Below are 17836 nucleotides of genomic sequence, written 5' to 3'. Positions count from 1 at the left end.
GGGGGGTGGAGAGGACGGGGGGGTGGAGAGGACGGGGGGGGGGGGGTGGAGAGGACGGGTGGGGGGGGGGGGGGTGGAGAGGACGGGTGGGGGGGAGGGGTGGAGAGGACAGGTGGGGGGGAGGGGTGGAGAGGACGGGGGTGGGTGGAGAGGACGGGGGGGGGTGGAGAGGACGGGGGGGGTGGAGAGGACGGGGGGGAGGGGTGGAGAGGACGGGGGGGAGGGGTGGAGAGGACGGGTGGGGTTGGAGAGGACGGGGGGGGGGTGGAGAGGACGGGGGGGGGGGGTGGAGTGGAACGGGGGTGGGGTGGAGTGGAACGGGGGTGGAGTGGAACGGGGTGGGGTGGAGAGGACGGGGGTGGAGAGGACGGGGGGGGGGTGGAGAGGACGGGGGGGGTGGAGAGGACGGGGAGGGGTGGAGAGGACGGGGGGGGAGGGGTGGAGAGGACGGGGGGGGGGGAGAGGACGGGTGGGGGGAGGGGTGGAGAGGACGGGTGGGGGGGAGGGGTGGAGAGGACGGGGGGGGGGTGGAGAGGACGGGGGGGGTGGAGAGGACGGGGGGGTGGAGAGGACGGGGGGGGGGTGGAGAGAACGTGGGGGTGGAGTGGAGAGGACGGGGGGGGGGGGTGGAGAGGACGGGGGGGTGGAGAGGACGGGGGGGGGTGGAGAGGACGGGGGGGGTGGAGAGGACGGGGGGGTGGAGAGGACGGGGGGGGTGGAGAGGACGGGGGGGTGGAGAGTACGGGGGGGTGGGGAGAACGGGGGGGGTGGAGAGGACGGGGGGGTGGAGAGGACGGGGGGGTGGAGAGGACGGGGGGGGGGTGGAGAGGACGGGGGGGGGGTGGAGAGGACGGGGTGGGTGGAGAGGACGGGGGGGGTGGAGAGGACGGGGGGGGGTGGAGAGGACGGGGGGGTGGAGAGGACGGGGGGGTGGAGAGGACGGGGGGGTGGAGAGGACGGGGGGGGTGGAGAGGACAGGGGGGGTGGGGAGGACGGGGGGGGGTGGGGAGGACGGGGGGGGGTGGAGAGGACTGGGGGGGTGGGGAGGACGGGGGGGGTGGAGAGGACGGGGGGGTGGAGAGGACGGGGGGGGGTGGAGAGGACGGGGGGGGGTGGAGAGGACGGGGGGTGGAGAGGACGGGGGGTGGAGAGGACGGGGGGGTGGAGAGGACAGGGGGGGTGGGGAGGACGGGGGGGGTGGAGAGGACGGGGGGGGTGGAGAGCACGGGGGGGGGTGGAGAGGACGGGGGGGGGTGGAGAGGACGGGGTGGGTGGAGAGGACGGGGGGGGGGTGGAGAGGACGGGGGGGGTGGAGAGGACGGGGGGGGTGGAGAGGACGGGGGGGTGGAGAGGACGGGGGGGTGGAGAGGACGGGGGGGTGGAGAGGACGGGGGGTGGAGAGGACGGGGGGGGGGTGGAGAGGACGGGGGGGGGGGTGGAGAGGACGGGGGGGGGGTGGAGAGGACGGGGGGTGGAGAGGACGGGGGGGGTGGAGAGGACGGGGGGGGGGGTGGGGAGGACGGGGGGGGGGTGGGGAGGACGGGGGGGGTGGAGAGGACTGGGGGGGTGGGGAGGACGGGGGGGGTGGAGAAGACGGGGGGGGTGGAGAGGACGGGGGGTGTGGAGAGGACGGGGGGGTGGAGAGGACGGGGGGGTGGAGAGGACGGGGGGGTGGAGAGGACGGGGGGGTGGGGAGGACGGGGGGGTGGGGAGGACGGGGGGGTGGGGAGGACGGGGGGGTGGAGAGGACGGGGGGTGGAGAGGACGGGGGGTGGAGAGGACGGGGGGGTGGAGAGGACGGGGGGGGGTGGAGAGGACGGGGTGGAGAGGACGGGGGGGGGTGGAGAGGACGGGGGGGGTGGGGAGGACGGGGGGGGTGGAGAGGACTGGGGGGGTGGGGAGGACGGGGGGGGGTGGAGAGGACGGGGGGGGGTGGAGAGGACGGGGGGTGTGGAGAGGACGGGGGGGGGGTGGAGAGGACGGGGGGGTGGGGAGGACGGGGGGGTGGGGAGGACGGGGGGGGGTGGAGAGGACGGGGGGGGGGTGGAGAGGACGGGGGGGTGGGGACGACGGGGGGGGGGTGGAGAGGACGGGGGGGGGGTGGAGAGCACGGGGGGGGGGGGTGGAGAGGACGGGGGGGGGGGGTGGAGAGGACGGGGGGGGGGTGGAGAGGACGGGGTGGGTGGAGAGGACGGGGGAGGGGGTGGAGAGGACGGGGGGGGAGTGGAGAGGACGGGGGGGGGGTGGAGAGGACGGGGGGGGGGTGGAGAGGACGGGGGGGTGGAGAGGACGGGGGGGTGGAGAGGACGGGGGGGGTGGAGAGGACGGGGGGGGTGGAGAGGACGGGGGGGGGGGGTGGAGAGGACGGGGGGTGGAGAGGACGGGGGGGGTGGAGAGGACGGGGGGGGGGTGGGGAGGACGGGGGGGGTGGAGAGGACTGGGGGGGGGTGGGGAGGACGGGGGGGGTGGAGAGGACGGGGGGTGTGGAGAGGACGGGGGGGTGGAGAGGACGGGGGGGTGGGGAGGACGGGGGGGGGTGGAGAGGACCGGGGGGGGGTGGAGTGGAACGGGGGGGGGTGGAGAGGACGGGGTGGAGAGTGGTGGGGTGGGTGAGGAGGGGGGGAATGGGGTGGGGGAGGGGACGTTTCGGGTTGGGACCCTTCTTCAGGGGGGCGGGACATGGGTGGAGACAGGAGGACAGTGGGAGAACTGGGCAGGGGGAGGGGGAGAGAGGGAGAGAGGAACAAGTATTGACAGCGCACTGGAGCGGCGACCACAGCGGACTGGAGCGGCGACCACAGCGCACTGGAGCGGCGACCACAGCGCACTGGAGCGGCGACCACAGCGGACGTTCACTGACGGAGTCTCCTCCTGAACCGAAGTAGGTAAGGACCAGAACCGGAGGAGCGGCACTGGAAACTGTTCAAACACTCAGTGAGACAGGCAGCAGCCGCGGAGAGAATCTGTCATCCGTTTCTGAGTTATCTCCCTCCAGAGATGCTGCCTGTCCCGCTGAGTTACTCCAGCTTTTTGTGTCAATCTCTAAGTTATCAAATCTGAGTTGAGTGTTCCAGCTCCAGGATCCATTGGCTGCCTGGGCTGCTGAACGTTTCCAGCGTTTGATGTTATTTTTATTTCACGTCTCCAGTGCACTTGGTTTTCATTAACGGGATGAATTGAAGTGAGAGTTGGCAAAAGTGCGGCGTGGAATCGTGTTCACTGGGTTTGATCGACCAGGGCAGCAGTTGTGTGTAAACACCCTTTCTCGGAAATATTTGCTTTCTCGGTTGCAGTTTTCGTTTTCACTCCGATGTCGCAGTTTATGTGGCAACATCACAGTTAGAAGCGTGTCCAAATACCCCCCCCCCTCCCCACCCCGTGATGTATTCAGTCCATTGCCGGAGACCCCAAACACTCACAGTCACACTTCACACTCACACACTCACACACACTCACACACACACACACACACACACACACACACACACACACTCATACGGTTTCTTGATCACACCGCCTCCATCACAGGAGATAGACTATCGACTGACATCTATAATAAACCCACTGACCCCCACAACTATCTAGACTAACCTCTCTCACGCTGCTTCCTGTAAAGTCTCTATCCCCCACTCCCAATTCCTCCGTCTACGCCGCATCTGCGCCCAAGATGAGGTGCTCCATATCAGGACATTAGAGAAGTCCTCATTCTTTAGGGAACGGGGGTTCCCCTCTCCCATCATAGATGAGGCCCTCACTCGTGTCTCCTCGGTACCCTGCAGCTCTGCCCTTGCTCCCCCTCCCCCAGTCACAACAGGGACAGAGTCCCCCTTGTCCTCACCTTCCACCCCATCAGCTGTCGCATCCAGCACATAATCCTCCGGCATCTTCACCACCTCCAACGGGATCCCACTACTCACCACATCTCCCCATCCCCGCTACTTTCCACTTTCTGCAGAGACCGTTCCCTCCACAACTCCCTGGTCAACTCGTCCCTTCCCACCCAAACCACCCCCTCCCCAGTTCCTTTCCCCTGTGGGGTGGAGAGGATGGGGGGGGGGTGGAGAGGACGGGGGTGGAGAGGACGGGGGGGGGGGTGGAGAGGACAGGGGGGTGGGTGGAGAGGACGGGGGGGGGGGGTGGAGAGGACGGGGGGGGGTGGAGAGGACGGGGGGGGGGGGGTGGAGAGGATGGGGGGGGTGGAGAGGACGGGGGGGGAGGGGTGAAGAAGACGGGGGGGGGAGGGGTGGAGAGGACGGGGGGGTGGTGGAGAGGACGGGGGGGGGTGGGTGGAGAGGACGGGGGGGGTGGAGAGGACGTGGGGGGGGGTTGGAGAGGACGGGGGGTGTGGAGAGGACGGGGGGGGGAGGGGTGGAGAGGACGGGGGGGAGGACGGGGGGGGAGGGGTGGAGAGGACGGGGGGGAGGACGGGTGAGGGGGAGGGGTGGAGAGGACGGGGGGGGTGGTGGAGAGGACGGGGGGGGTGGAGAAGACGGGGGGTAGAGAGGGGGGGGGGTGGAGAGGACGGGGGGGGGGGTGGAGAGGATGGGTGGGGGGGAGGGGTGGAGAGGACAGGTGGGGGGGAGGGGTGGAGAGGACGGGGGGGGGTGGAGAGGACGGGGGGGGGGTGGAGTGGACGGGGTGGAGAGTGGTGGGGTGGGTGAGGAGGGGGGAATGGGGTGGGGGAGGGGACACCGTCCTGCCAGTGGCCATCTTCTTTCTCCTTCACTGTGGTGCCGTGCTCCTCCAGGGGAGGGGGAACGCAATTAAAAGCGGTCCAGGGAAGGGAGAGGGTGTGACCGAGGAGCCTTGGACCCAAAGCCTCTCCTGTATTGGTGCAGCACCCTCAACCCCCGACTCAACCGTGGGGGGGGGAGCGCATCAGATAAAGGTCCGGGGGGGGGGGGGGGGAGCTGATCTGTTGAAGACATGCGGGTCATTGTGATGTCATACGCTGTATACGGGGGGGGGGGGGGGCGAGCTCATCTCACAGGCGCACGGTGTCATAGTGATGTCATACGCTGTATACGGGGGGGGGGGGGGGGGGGAGCTCATCTCACAGGCGCACGGTGTCATAGTGATGTCATACGCTGTATACGGGGGGGGGGGGGCGAGCTCATCTCACAGGCGCACGGTGTCATAGTGATGTCATACGCTGTATACGGGGGGGGGGGGCGAGCTCATCTCACAGGCGCACGGTGTCATAGTGATGTCATACGCTGTATACGGGGGGGGGGGGGCGAGCTCATCTCACAGGCGCACTGTGTCATAGTGATGTCACGCTGAAGCCCTTCAAGAAATCGGTTAGAAATGAAATGTTTTAAAATCAGGCAAGGGTGTTGCTTTAACCGATCCAAAATTAATAAATGAACGCTTTAAGGAGTATTATCAAGAGCTGTATAAATCCAAAGCTAACGGTGATATCAATGCATGGTTAAAAAAGTTGGACATAGTTGGACATAGTGCCTCTTGTGAGGCCTTAAACTCAGAACCCTCCTCTGTAGAAATCATGGATGCAATTAGGTCGTTGCAAAACGGCAAGAGCCCTGGGCCAGACGGTTTTGGAGTCGAATTTTATAAGAAGTTTGCTGCCCAGGTAACTCCGATCCTGCACAGGATGCTCTCCCACTCAATCGAGTTGAAAAAGCTCCCACCATCATTGTACAATGCTAATATTTCTCTCTTATTGAAACAAGACAGGGATGAAACCAATCCCTCCTCATACCGACCAATTTCTATGCTTTGGATTTCAAACTTTTTACTAAAATAATGGCGACTAGACTAAATAAGTGTATAGAATCCATTATCCATACGGATCAGACCGGGTTCATCCCCACTATATTCTCTTTCTTTAATGTTAGAAGAGTAATGAATATTATGTATCACAAATTCGACAGTTCTTCCAAACAAGCCATTCTGTGTTTAGACGCAGAAAAAGCTTTCGATCAGGTTGAGTGGGGATATTTACTCAGAGTGCTGGAAGTGTTTGGTCTTGGTGCCTCTTTTATTTCCTGGGTACGTCTTATATATGCTCATCCCACCGCTTCCATACTCACAAACCAGGATAGGTCACCCCCCTTTTGCCCTTCAGAGGGGTACGCGACAGGGCTGCCCCCTCTCGCCGCTCCTCTTCGCGTTAGCCATTGAGCCGCTGGCAATCGGCATAAGAGGGCATGCACTTATAAAACCGATAATACTGGGTGGGGTGGAACATAAGATTTTGCTTTATGTGGATGATATTGCCATCTTTGTATCTGACCCTGAACATTCTGTCCCATACCTATTCCAGCTTATTAATTCCTTTGGCGAGGTCTCAGGTTACACTATAAACTGGCAGAAGAGTGAACTTATATCGTTAACAGCAGAATTAGACCCTGTATTCTTAGCCAACATGCAGTTTAAAACAAATCCGGATAGTATAAAATATCTGGGCAATAAAATATCTAAAAACCCCAAGACCCTTTTTTAAATTAACTTTACCGAAAGGTTGAACAAGCTACAGGAGAACATAGAGAAATGGAGAACGTTGCCTATTTCCTTGATTGGCCGCGTGAACGCAGTAAAGATGGTCTCCCTGCCGAGATTTCTGTATTTATTTCAGAATGACCCTGTTTTTATCCCCAAATCCTACTTTAAGTTAATCGATTCTATCATTATGCCATTTATTTGGGGATATAAAGCACACAGGATCTCAAAAGCTTATCTTCAAAAAACGAGGGAACATGGGGGACTGGGGATACCGTGCTTTTTATATTACTATTGGGCGGCCAATGTTAGAGTCATGGTATACTGGCAGTATGCATATGAACGGGGAGTTGGATATGACCTGCCCCCTTGGCTGGCGATTGAAAAAAGCTTAACCCCAAAAACTTCTCTCCCTGCTCTCCTTTTTTCATTACCCAGATCTCTCACCTCTCTTAGAGAGGATCACTTCACTCGGTCCAATGCTCAGAGAATATGGCAACAAATTAGGAAAGCTTGTGAGCTTCCGAATAAGTCAATGCACGCCCCAATCTGGCATAACCACGCTTTCCCCCCATCATTTCCAGACACAGCGTTCGGAGAGTGGAGCTGTAAAGGGATAGTTACAATAAAAGATCTTTACATAAATAGACACTTTGCATCATTTGATCAGCTACAATCCAAGTTCTCATTGCCCAAAACTCAATTCTTCAGGTACTTACAGCTGAGAAATTATGTTCGACAAAACAACTCGCTTTTTGAGTCCCTGCCCGAAGACGACTCATTGTCCAAAATTTTGCTGGGTCCCCCGGAAGCAAAGAACCTAATCTCATCTTTTGTAGGTATCTTTTCAAACAAACTAGATAAATCTACTTTAAAAATAAAACAAACCTGGGAAGAAGACCTTAACATTGAAATTGATGAGGATGTCTGGAAGGTAGTACTGAAAAGTATAAAATCCTGTTCTATTAATTCAAGGCTACAACTGATTCAATTCAAGGTTATACACAGATTACACTACTCTAAGGTTAAGCTGCATAAAATCTTTCCTGATCTCTCACCTTTGTGTAATAGATGCAAGACCACTGAGGGTCCACTCGCTCACCACTTTTGGACTTGTCCAAAACTTCACAACTTTTGGTGCGGCAATGTGCGTTGTCCATGTCAGATCCTCTTTGTTGTGGACTCCCAAGTATTTAAAACTGCTCACCCTATCCACAGTAGACCCATTTATATCCAGTGGCGTGTACGTCCTTGGATGTTTAGCCCTTCTAAAGTCCACAATCAGCTCCTTCGTTTTAGAGACATTCAAGAGGAGGCTATTGTCCTGACACCAGAGTGCGTGCGTACCGACCGACCGACCGACCGACCGACCGACCGACCGACCGACCGACCGACCGACCGACTGACCGACCGTGAATGCACCATCTCTTACCCGCCGTAGAGGAATCAAAAACAAGAGGGCTTAGGGTTAAAGTGAGGGAGGAAAGATTTCATTGGAACCTGAGGGGCAACTTTTTTACTCAGAGGGTGGCGGGCATGTGCAACCAGCTACCAGGGGAAGTCATTGAAGCAGGAACCATCACAGCATCTAACGGACATTGGACAGTCGCATGATGGGACAGGTTTATAAAGCTGTGGGCCTAATTGCAAACTTGTGGGACTAGCCTGGATGGGGCATTGTGTCGGCACGGACCAGTTGGGCCAAATGACATGTATTGATTGAGGGATATACTTTGCCGACTTACATACACCTCTGCTACAGAAATAACCAGTAGCAACCTCTCTGTTTTCCACCAGCAGAACACACACAAGTGCAGACAAGGAGCAGCCCGTGTGCCCAGACCTCTCCCCCCAGGGCCGTGCTGGGACCACTGGATCATCACACAGGCGAGACAAGGAGAGACAGAGAATGGGAAATGCCAGCTCTACGTATGTCCGCATACACCACACAATGTTACTTCTCCACCTCTCCTCCCTCACCTCAAGCACAGCGCTGGAGTAACTCAGCGGGTCAGGCAGCATCTCTGGGGACAGGTGGCGTTTCACAGAGTGCTGGAGTAACTCAACGGGTCAGGCAGCATCTCTGGGGACAGGTGGCATTTCGGGTCGGGACCCTTCTTCACTCTGATTGTGATTGGAGGGAGGCGGCTGGATGAGGATTGGGGCAGGACTAAGTCAGGCAAGTGATTGGTTGATGGATGTTGGGGGGGGGGAGGGGGGTGATGACTGAAGGAAGGCCAGTGATACAAAGACTGAGATGAGGAGAACTCGCTGGATAGATGGGCCGAATGGCCTAATTCCACTCCTATGACCAGAGAAGAGGCGTGAAATGGGAAGCCGGAGGAACGGATAAATGTGGAAGGTGACGGGGAAGGGGGAAAGGGCGGGATTGTGGGAGAAATGGTGTGTATCCAGGTGGAGGAACGGGGAGAGAAGAGGGAAAGGGATAGTAGCTGCTTTATTTCAGTTGGTTTCATTTCAAGTGGAAACTATCACCAAACATGTTTCTTTTCAGTCAACAGGCGGCTCAGTCTGAGACCCCCACAGACTTCTCACTGGATGAGCTCAACAAACTGATGTCTGACTTCGAAACGGGTGGTGTGGAAAAGATTCAACCTCTGCTAAAGAAGAAGGTGAATGAGCTGGAAAAGACCGAGCTGAACATCGCCCTGACGGGGGACACAGGTGCAGGAAAATCCACCTTAATCAACGCCATGAGAGGGCTTTGTAGCAAAGATGTGGGAGCGGCTGCGGTTGGGAGCACAGAAACTACAATGGAGTCAAACGGATACACACATCCCAATCTGCCCAATGTCCGCTACTGGGACCTGCCGGGGATCGGAACTCCACGAATCACCGCGGGTTCCTACCTGAAGGAAATGCAATTTAAAAAATACGATTTCCTCATCATAGTGACAGCTGGTCGATTCACAGAGAATGATTCAAAACTTGCCAATGAGATTAAGCGGCTGGGGAAGAGGTTCTACTTTGTTCGCTCTAAGATTGATGTTGACCTTAATGCAATGCGGGAGGAAGGGAGGGAATCTGATGAAGTTGCAGAACTGGAAAAGATCCGGAGTGACTGCGTCAGCCGGTTGGGAAAGGCCGGGATCCCTGATCCCATCGTGTTCCTGATATCCAGTTTTAAGAAGGATATGTATGATTTCCCTCGGTTTATGGAAGCACTTGTAGATGGTTTACCAAATATGAAGAAATCTGTCTTTGTCCTGGCCCTTCCCAACCTCAGTGTGGAGGTTATTCGGAAGAAACGTGAGGTGTTGAAGACACGTATCTGGATGTGGGCGATCATCTCGGGAGGAGTGGGAGCGATCCCGGTCCCAGGTCTCTCTGCCGCATGTGACATTGGGATCCTGATTGGAGTGATAATCTATTTCTGTGAATGCCTGTGTCTGGATGATGCTTCTCTCCGCAGACTGGCCGAGAGAACAGGCACGTCCGTGGGGCAGCTGAAAGCCGCGGCTGATTCTTTCCTGGTGGGAGAAATATCTGCATCAGTAATAACAAGGCTGCATTTGGGTGAGACATTCGCTGGTGTTTCAGCCGTGGAAGCCACTCTTCACTTTGCCCCAGGCATTGGTTCCATTTTTGGAGCAGGGTCATCATTTCTGATGACCTACATGATACTGAGTGACGCGCTGGAGCGTCTGGTGGGGAGCGCAGAGAAGGTGCTCGCTTTTGTCAAACGTGCCAAGTAACCGCTCTGCACCAATATCCATCCCGTCAGTCACGTCGTGCTGGGCTTCATATATGAAGAAAGCTAACGTCAAATTGTGCGCTAATTCTACTCTAACTGATTGCTGTTTGCTTGGAGCTATCCATTAGTACGCCTAGGCCCACGAGGTCTCCCGTTTGCTAACCACATTAACTCCCCCTCCCATTCCCACACTGACCTTTCTGTCCTAGACCTCCTCCGCTGTCAGAGTGAGGCCACACACAACTGGGGGAGCAGCATCTCATATTTCACTTGGGCAGCTCACAACCCAGCGGTATGAATATTAATTTGTCCAATGTCAAGTAGGCCTTGCTTCCCCTCTCTCTCCGTCCCTCCCCCATTCCCATTTCCGGACTGGTTTCACTGTCCTCCGGATTGAAATTTACTGATTGTATGCCTCCTTGTCACCTTGTTCTCTGTGCCATTTCATATCTCTCGTTTCCGTCTCCCCTGACTCTCAGTCCGAAGAAGGGCCCCGACCCAAAATGTCACCTATTCCTTTTCTCCAGAGATGCTGCCTGGCCCGCTGAGTTTTGTGTCTGTCGATGATCCTACAGGCCTCCGCCTAGCAGAGCTGGTTCTTACCTTTAACAACTTCTCCTTTGACTCCTCCCACTTCCTCCAAACCAGAGGCGTAGCTATGGGCACTCGCATGGGCCCTAGCTACGCCTGCCTCTTTGTCGGGTACGTCGAACAATCCCTGTTCCAGACATACACCGGCCCCATCCCCGAACTCTACCTCCGCAACATCGACGACTGCATTGGTGCTACCTCTTGTACCCATGCAGAACTCACTGACTTCATACACTTCACTTCCAATTTCCATCCTGCCCTTAAATATACCTGGACTATCTCCGACATCTCCCTCCCGTTTCTGAACCTCACCATCTCCATCACAGGAGACAGACTAGTGACGGACATTTACTACAAACCCACTGGATCGCACAGCTATCTAGACTACACTTCTTCCCACCCGGTCTCCTGCAAAAAGTCTATCCCCTACTCCCAATTCCTCCGTCTACGCTGCATCTGCGCCCGGGATGAGGTGTTTCACACTAGGACTTCAAAGATATCCTCATTCTTCAGGAAACGGGGCTTCCCCTCTTCCATTATAGATGAGGCTCTCACTAGGGTCTCTTCTACATCCCGCAGCTCCGCTCTTGCTCCCCCTCCCCCCACTCGCAACAAGGACAGAATCCCCCTCGTTCTCACCTTCCACCCCACCAGCCAGCGGATCCAACAAATCATCCGCCAACATTTCCGTCACCTACAACGGGACCCCACCACTGGCCATATCTTCCCATCCCCTCCCCTCTCTGCGTTCCGTAGAGACCGTTCCCTCCGTAACTCCCTGGTCCACTCGTCCCTTCCTACCCAAACCACCCCATCCCCAGGCACTTTCCCTTGCAACCGCACGAGATGCAACACCTGTCCCTTTACCTCCCCCCTCAACTCCATCCAAGGACCCAAACAGTCTTTCCAGGTGAGACAGAGGTTCACCTGCACCTCCTCCAACCTCATCTATTGCATCCGCTGCTCCAGATGTCAACGTATTTACATCGGTGAAACCAAGCGCAGGCTCGGCGATCGCTTCGCTCAACACCTGCTCTCGGTCCGCATTGGCCAAACTGGTCTCCCGGTGGCCGAGCACTTCAACTCCCCCTCCCATTCCTAGTCTGACCTTTCTGTCATGGGCCTCCTCCAGTGCCATAGTGAGGCCCACCGGAAATTGGAGGAACAGCACCTCATATTTCGCCTGGGCAGCTTGCAGCCCAGCGGTATGAACATCGACTTCTCCAACTTTAGATAGTTCCTCTGACCCTCTCTTCCCCTCCCCCTTCCCAGATCTCCCTCTATCTTCCTGTCTCCACCTATATCCATCCTTTGTCCCGCCCCCCTGACATCAGTCTGAAGAAGGGTCTCGACCCGAAATGTCACCCATTCCTTCTCTCCTGAGATGCTGACTGACCTGCTGAGTTACTCCAACATTTTGGGAATAAATACCTTCAATTTGTACCAGCATCTGCAGTTAATGTCTTATACAGGCCGTTTGTGTCGCTCAGAACTCCCTGACAAGCAAAAATATGCCAGCCTTCTCATTCAGCTGCAAAACTCTCCAATGCATTTACTTTGGTATCAATGTGAACTGGGAAGTCGGCGACTTCATTAGATAATGCCTGGCCCGGTGGGAACGTTTCTCTCCAGGGCGGGAAGCTTGCAGTGTGTGGGAAGTGGAAACGTGTCTGAAAACCTGTCACTCGTCTTATTCCCAGTAATCTTCACCAAGGGAAAGAAGCGGAGATGCATCTGCCAGAAGACCAACTCTGTGCGAGGGTCTGGGACCGTGTCCATCATCTACAGTTCCAGACAAAGAGATGTGGCGGATGTTTAGAACTGATGAGAATGACCTGCCTGAAATACATCGCACTGTAATGTGGACGGCTCAGTGGTGCAGCGGGAGAGCTGCTGCCTCACAGCGCCAGACACACGGGTTCGGTCCTGACTACCGGTGCTGCATGTTCGTTTGTGGGGTTTCTCCGGGTGCGACGGTTTCCTCCCACACTCCAAAGACATACAGGTGTGTGGGTTAATTGGCTTCTGTCAGAAGTGTAAATTGACCCTAGTGTGCAGGATAGTGCTCGTGTGCGGGATGATCACTGGTCCGCCGCGCTCGGTGGGGCAAAGGGCCTGTTTCCGTGCTGTATCTCTGTCTAAACTAACCGAAACTAAGCTGTAACTGCGGTTGTTTTGGTATTATTATGCATTCTGTTATTATATGAAAACTTTGTTTCTCATTTAACCGAAAATTATTATTGCAGCTTTGATCATTTCGCTGGTTGATTGAGCGGCAAGTGCTGATGGTAAAAGAAGCTAAATTGGGGGGTTTAATATGTACTTGTGAAGTAATGTGGACCCCGCTCCCTTGTACTGACTTGTTGATGGGGAATGCGTGTAATCAGATTCGTCACGCACAGCAACAGATGCAAGGAATCCGTTGATAGGTGGCGGGGAGAGCGGTGCCCAGGCCAGGCGTGGGGAAGGAGACTGTTGTGAGGCCGGGTGGAAACTGGAATTAAACTGCTCTCCTCACATCCACTCTGTGCGCCGCCAGCAGGGACATTCCCTCGGGAAGGTTGCTGTGGTTTGCACAATGTGACCATCGGCAGGGACCAGGGATGCAAGCTCCTTGGGAATGAAAGGAGGAAGATTGAGGTGATAGTGAGGTGAGGTTCCACTGGGCGGAGTGGCGTGGCAGTGTAATACACCCGCTCACCACCACGCTGGCTGTTTCACAGGTGACCTGAACAGACTGAGACCAGTGAAGTGATGGGTGCAAGGTGTGTAACCACACATCTCCTTTTCACACAGAGGGTGGTGGGTGTACGGGACAAGCTGCCAGGGGAGGTAGTTGAGGCTGGGACTATCCCAACGTTTAAGAAACAGACAGGTACATGGATTGGACAAGTTTGGAGGGATATGGAGCACTCTGTGAATCTATGACTCTTTGACATGATATGTAATACTGTTGCTGTTGATGGGTCAGAACATTTGAACTGTTTAGACAAGTAGAGTTGTATCTATTGTAAATTCAGAGCTTTGCTTCAGTACAAATAGTTCACAATAAAAATTCTATATAAAGGCTGACTCTTGGTATTCGACCATTAATTAAAATGACTGCGGCTGATCCGTGTGAGTTAAACGTGTGAGATCCGTTTGTGTTTGAACATGCTGAATAGACAATAGACATGATCATATTGAATGGCAGAGCTGGCTCGAAGGGCCGAATGGAATACTCCTGCACCTATTGTCTATTGTCCATGATCATATTGAATGACGGAGCTGGCTCGAAGGGCCGAATGGCCTACTCCTGCACCTATTGTCTATGTTTCTATGTTCCCTTTGCTCTTGGATGTGCAAACATGGACAATTCGCATGCTGGGCACAGTGCCCCAGTGGAGCTGAGTGGGAGACACCTGCCACCTGCAGGCGATGGCCGAGACTGCAGCTTTCCAGGCACTGAGCGGATGTGCATGAGTGCTGTCTGCCCGCTGCAGGTGAGACCCTGCTGTCTCCAGTCAGTTCACGTAGAACATGTGGAGGCATCAGCCACAAAAACTGAAGCAGGGTCTCGACCCCAAACGTCAGCCATTCCTTCTCTCCAGAGATGCTTCCTGTCCCGCTGAGTTACTCCAGCTTTTTGTGTCTTTCTCTCTTCGGAAAGAATAAGTCAGCTGGTCAGGGAGTGTGTGGGGAGGGAAACAGAGCTGGCGTTTGGGATTCAATCCCTTCATCGCAACGGGAATGATGGAATCGACAGTATTTTGAGTTGTGAACATTGATCCAAATGTGGAGTACAAGCGTGCACGTACATGATAGTCCAAAATCACTTTAGAAACACCAGTTATAGAGGCACGGAGCGGGACAGCACGGCATTAGGCCCTTCGACCCATCTCATCCATACTGATCAAGCTGCCGTTATGGGCTAGACTCATTTACCTGCATTGAGTCCATGGCCCACAAACACTTCCGATCCATATATCTGTCCAAATATTTACTAAAGTCATAATTTCACCCCGTTCTATAGCTTCCTCTGGCAACTCATTCCCCGCACGTTAAACTTATGTCCTCTGGTTCTCGACTCCCCAGCACTGGGCCTGTGTCTCCATGTGTTGGCCCGATCCGTTCCTCTCACAATTTTGCACACTTCTGTAAGAAGTGCCTATATTTTGTACCTCTCATCCTCCTGCGCTCCCAGGACTAGAATGGCAGCCTGCTCAACTGGTCCTTGTACCTCAAGCCCTTGAGTTCTGGCAACATCCTCATAAATCTCCGCACCCTTTCCAGCTTGACAACATATTTCCTATAATATTCCAAGGGCCGAATGGCCTACTGCTGCACCTATTGCCTATTGTCTATTGTCCATAAATCTTGCTTGCGTGTCAAGGAAACATCCTTTCTCGGCAATATTTGTTTTCTCGGTTGCAGTTTCGCATTCACTCCGAGGTTGCAGTTCACGTGGCAATATCACGGTTAGAAACATCTCCAAATTGTCCCCCCCCCCCCCGTGATGTATTCAGTCCATTGCCAGTGACCCCAAACACACACACACACACTTCACACACACACATTACACTCATACTGCACACACGCACACACACACACACACACACACACAACACTTCACACTAACACAAACACGCACGCACACACGCACACACACCTTTTCTTGATCACACCGCCTCCATCACAGGAGATAGACTATCGACTGACATCTATAATAAACCCACTGACCCCCACAACTATCTAGACTACACTTCTCTCACGCTGCTTCCTGTAAAGTCTCTATTCCCCACTAACTTTCCCCACCCACAACAGGGACAGAGTCCCCCTTGTCCTCACCTTCCACCCCATCAGCTGTCGCATCCAGCACATAATCCTCCGGCATTTTCACCACCTCCAACGGGATCCCAGTACTCACCACATTTCCCCATCCCCACTACTTTCCGCTTTCCGCAGAGACCGTTCCCTCCACAACTCCCTGGTCAACTCGCCCCTTCCCACCCAAACCACCCCCTCCCCAGTTACTTTCCCCTCCAACTGCAGGAGATGCTACACCTGTCCCTACACTTCCCCCCTCGACTCCATCCAAGGACCCTGACAGACTTTTCAGGTGAGGCAGAGGGTCACTTGCACATCCTCCAACATCGTTTCATTGACACCTCCGCCCAGACCGCCTAAACCTACCTGATCTCCTGGTTGCTCAGCACTTTAACTCCCCCTCCCATTCCCACACTGCCCTTCCTGTCCTGGGCCTCCTCCATTATTAGAGTGAGGCCCAGTGCAAATTGGAGGAACTGCACCCCATATTTCACTTGGGCAGATTACACCACAGCGGTCTGAACATAACCTCAAGCACCCCTAGCTTCCCCTCTCTATCCATCCCTTCCTCCTCACAGTCTCTGTCTCCGACTAGATTTTATCTCTGTTTACTTTGTTGTTCCCTTCTCCCAGCTAACAATGATTCTATTCTACATTTTCCTTGACCTTCACCCCCTTTGTCTCTTTTTCACACCTTACACTTCCTCATCTATGTATCTCTCTCTCCCCTGACTTCATTCTGAACAAAGGTCTTGACCCGAAACATCAACCATTGCTTCTATCCAGAGATGCTCCCTGTCCCACTGAGTTACTGATTCACGAGAATCACGAGGTTCACGAGATTGATCCCTGGGATGGAGTGACTGTCATATGAGGAAAGATTGAAAAGACTAAGCTTGTATTTACTTGAGTTTAGAAGGATGAGAGGGGATCTTGGAGAAATATATAAAATTATAAAAGGACTGGCAAGCTAGATGCAGGAAATATGTTCCCAATGTTGGGGGAGTCCAGAACCAGGGGCCACTCAGAATAAATTGGGAGGCCATTTAAAACTGAGGTGAGAAGGAACCTTTTCACCCAGAGAGTTGTGAATTTCTGGAAGTCTCTACCACAGAGGGCAGTGGAAGCCAAATCATTCGATGGATTTAAGAGAGAGTTAGATAGAGCTCTAGGGGCTAGTGGAATCAAGGGATACGGGGAGAAGGCAGGCACGGGTTATTGATTGTGGGCGATCAGCCATGATCACAGTGAATGGTGGTGCTGGCTCGAAGGGCCGAATGGCCTCCTCCTGCACATATTTTCTATGTTTCTGTTATTGCAGCATTTTGTATCTTTCTTGTTATCCCCCTGTGATTTATTCAGTCCATTGCCAGTGACCCCAGACTGGGCGGTACGGTGGCACTGAGCGGATGTGCATCAGTGCTGTCTGCCCGCTGCAGGTGAGACCCTGCTGTCTCCAGTCAGTTCACGTAGAACATGTGGAGGCATCAGCCACAAAAACTGAAGCAGGGTCTCGAACCGAAACGTCAGCCATTCCTTCTCTCCAGAGATGCTTCCTGTCCCGCTGAGTTACTCCAGCTTTTTGTGTCTTTCTCTCTTCAGAAAGAATAAGTCAGCTGGTCAGGGAGTGTGTGGGGAGGGAAACAGAGCTGACGTTTGGGATTCAATCCCTTCATCGCAACGGGAATGATGGAATCGACAGTATTTTGAGTTGTGAACATTGATCCAAATGTGGAGTACAAGCGTGCACGTACATGATAGTCCAAAATCACTTTAGAAACACCAGTTATAGAGGCACGGAGCCGGACAGCACGGGATTAGGCCCTTCGACCCATCTCATCCATACTGATCAAGCTGCCGTTATGGGCTAGACTCATTTACCTGCATTGAGTCCATGACCCACAAACACTTCTGATCCATATATCGGTCCAAATATTTACTAAAGTCATAATTTCACCCCGTTCTATAGCTTCCTCTGGCAACTCATTCCCCTCACGTTAAACTTATGTCCTCTGGTTCTTGACTCCCCTGCACTGGGCCTGTGTCTCCATGTGTTGGCCCGATCCGTCCCTCTCACAATTTTGCCCACTTCTGTAAGAAGTGCCTATATTTTGTACCTCTCATCCTCCTGCGCTCCCAGGACTAGAGTGGCAGCCTGCTCAACTGGTCCTTGTACCTCAAGCCCTTGAGATCTGGCAACATCCTCATAAATCTCCGCACCCTTTCCAGCTTGACAACATATTTCCTATAACATTCCAATGG

General features: G+C 54.9%; 1 protein-coding gene across 4 annotated transcripts; it reads left to right on the top strand.

Moving 5' to 3' along the window:
* Positions 1-2756: 2756 nt before the first annotated feature.
* Positions 2757-13781, top strand: LOC144600463 (interferon-inducible GTPase 5-like). 4 transcript variants are annotated; one of them, XM_078412083.1, is made up of 4 exons: positions 2757-2885; positions 8260-8391; positions 8978-9999; positions 12469-13781. In XM_078412083.1, exons 2-4 carry the CDS (start codon positions 8372-8374, stop codon positions 12585-12587), a joined length of 1161 nt encoding a protein of 386 aa, XP_078268209.1. In that variant the 5' UTR covers positions 2757-2885; positions 8260-8371; the 3' UTR covers positions 12588-13781. The 4 variants fall into 4 exon arrangements, with proteins under 4 accessions (XP_078268209.1, XP_078268208.1, XP_078268207.1 ...); XM_078412082.1 differs by lacking the exon at positions 12469-13781 and having other exon boundaries at positions 2757-2881; positions 8263-8391; positions 8978-10216; XM_078412081.1 differs by lacking the exon at positions 12469-13781 and having other exon boundaries at positions 8263-8391; positions 8978-10216.
* Positions 13782-17836: the final 4055 nt, after the last annotated feature.

Source organism: Rhinoraja longicauda, chromosome 15, assembly GCF_053455715.1.
Source record: "Rhinoraja longicauda isolate Sanriku21f chromosome 15, sRhiLon1.1, whole genome shotgun sequence".
Taxonomy (NCBI): domain Eukaryota; kingdom Metazoa; phylum Chordata; class Chondrichthyes; order Rajiformes; family Arhynchobatidae; genus Rhinoraja; species Rhinoraja longicauda.
Note: the sequence above shows the minus strand (reverse complement) of the source record. Positions and strands in the feature narration are given on the sequence as shown.

What these genes read in the sequence shown, in the direction of transcription:
- LOC144600463 (XM_078412082.1), top strand. Translation starts at nt 8,372, where the DNA reads ATGGGAAATGCCAGCTCTAC. An exon ending in ATGGGAAATGCCAGCTCTAC is followed by an intron (nt 8,392 to 8,977) that starts GTATGTCCGCAT and finishes GTTTCTTTTCAG; the next exon opens with TCAACAGGCGGCTCAGTCTG.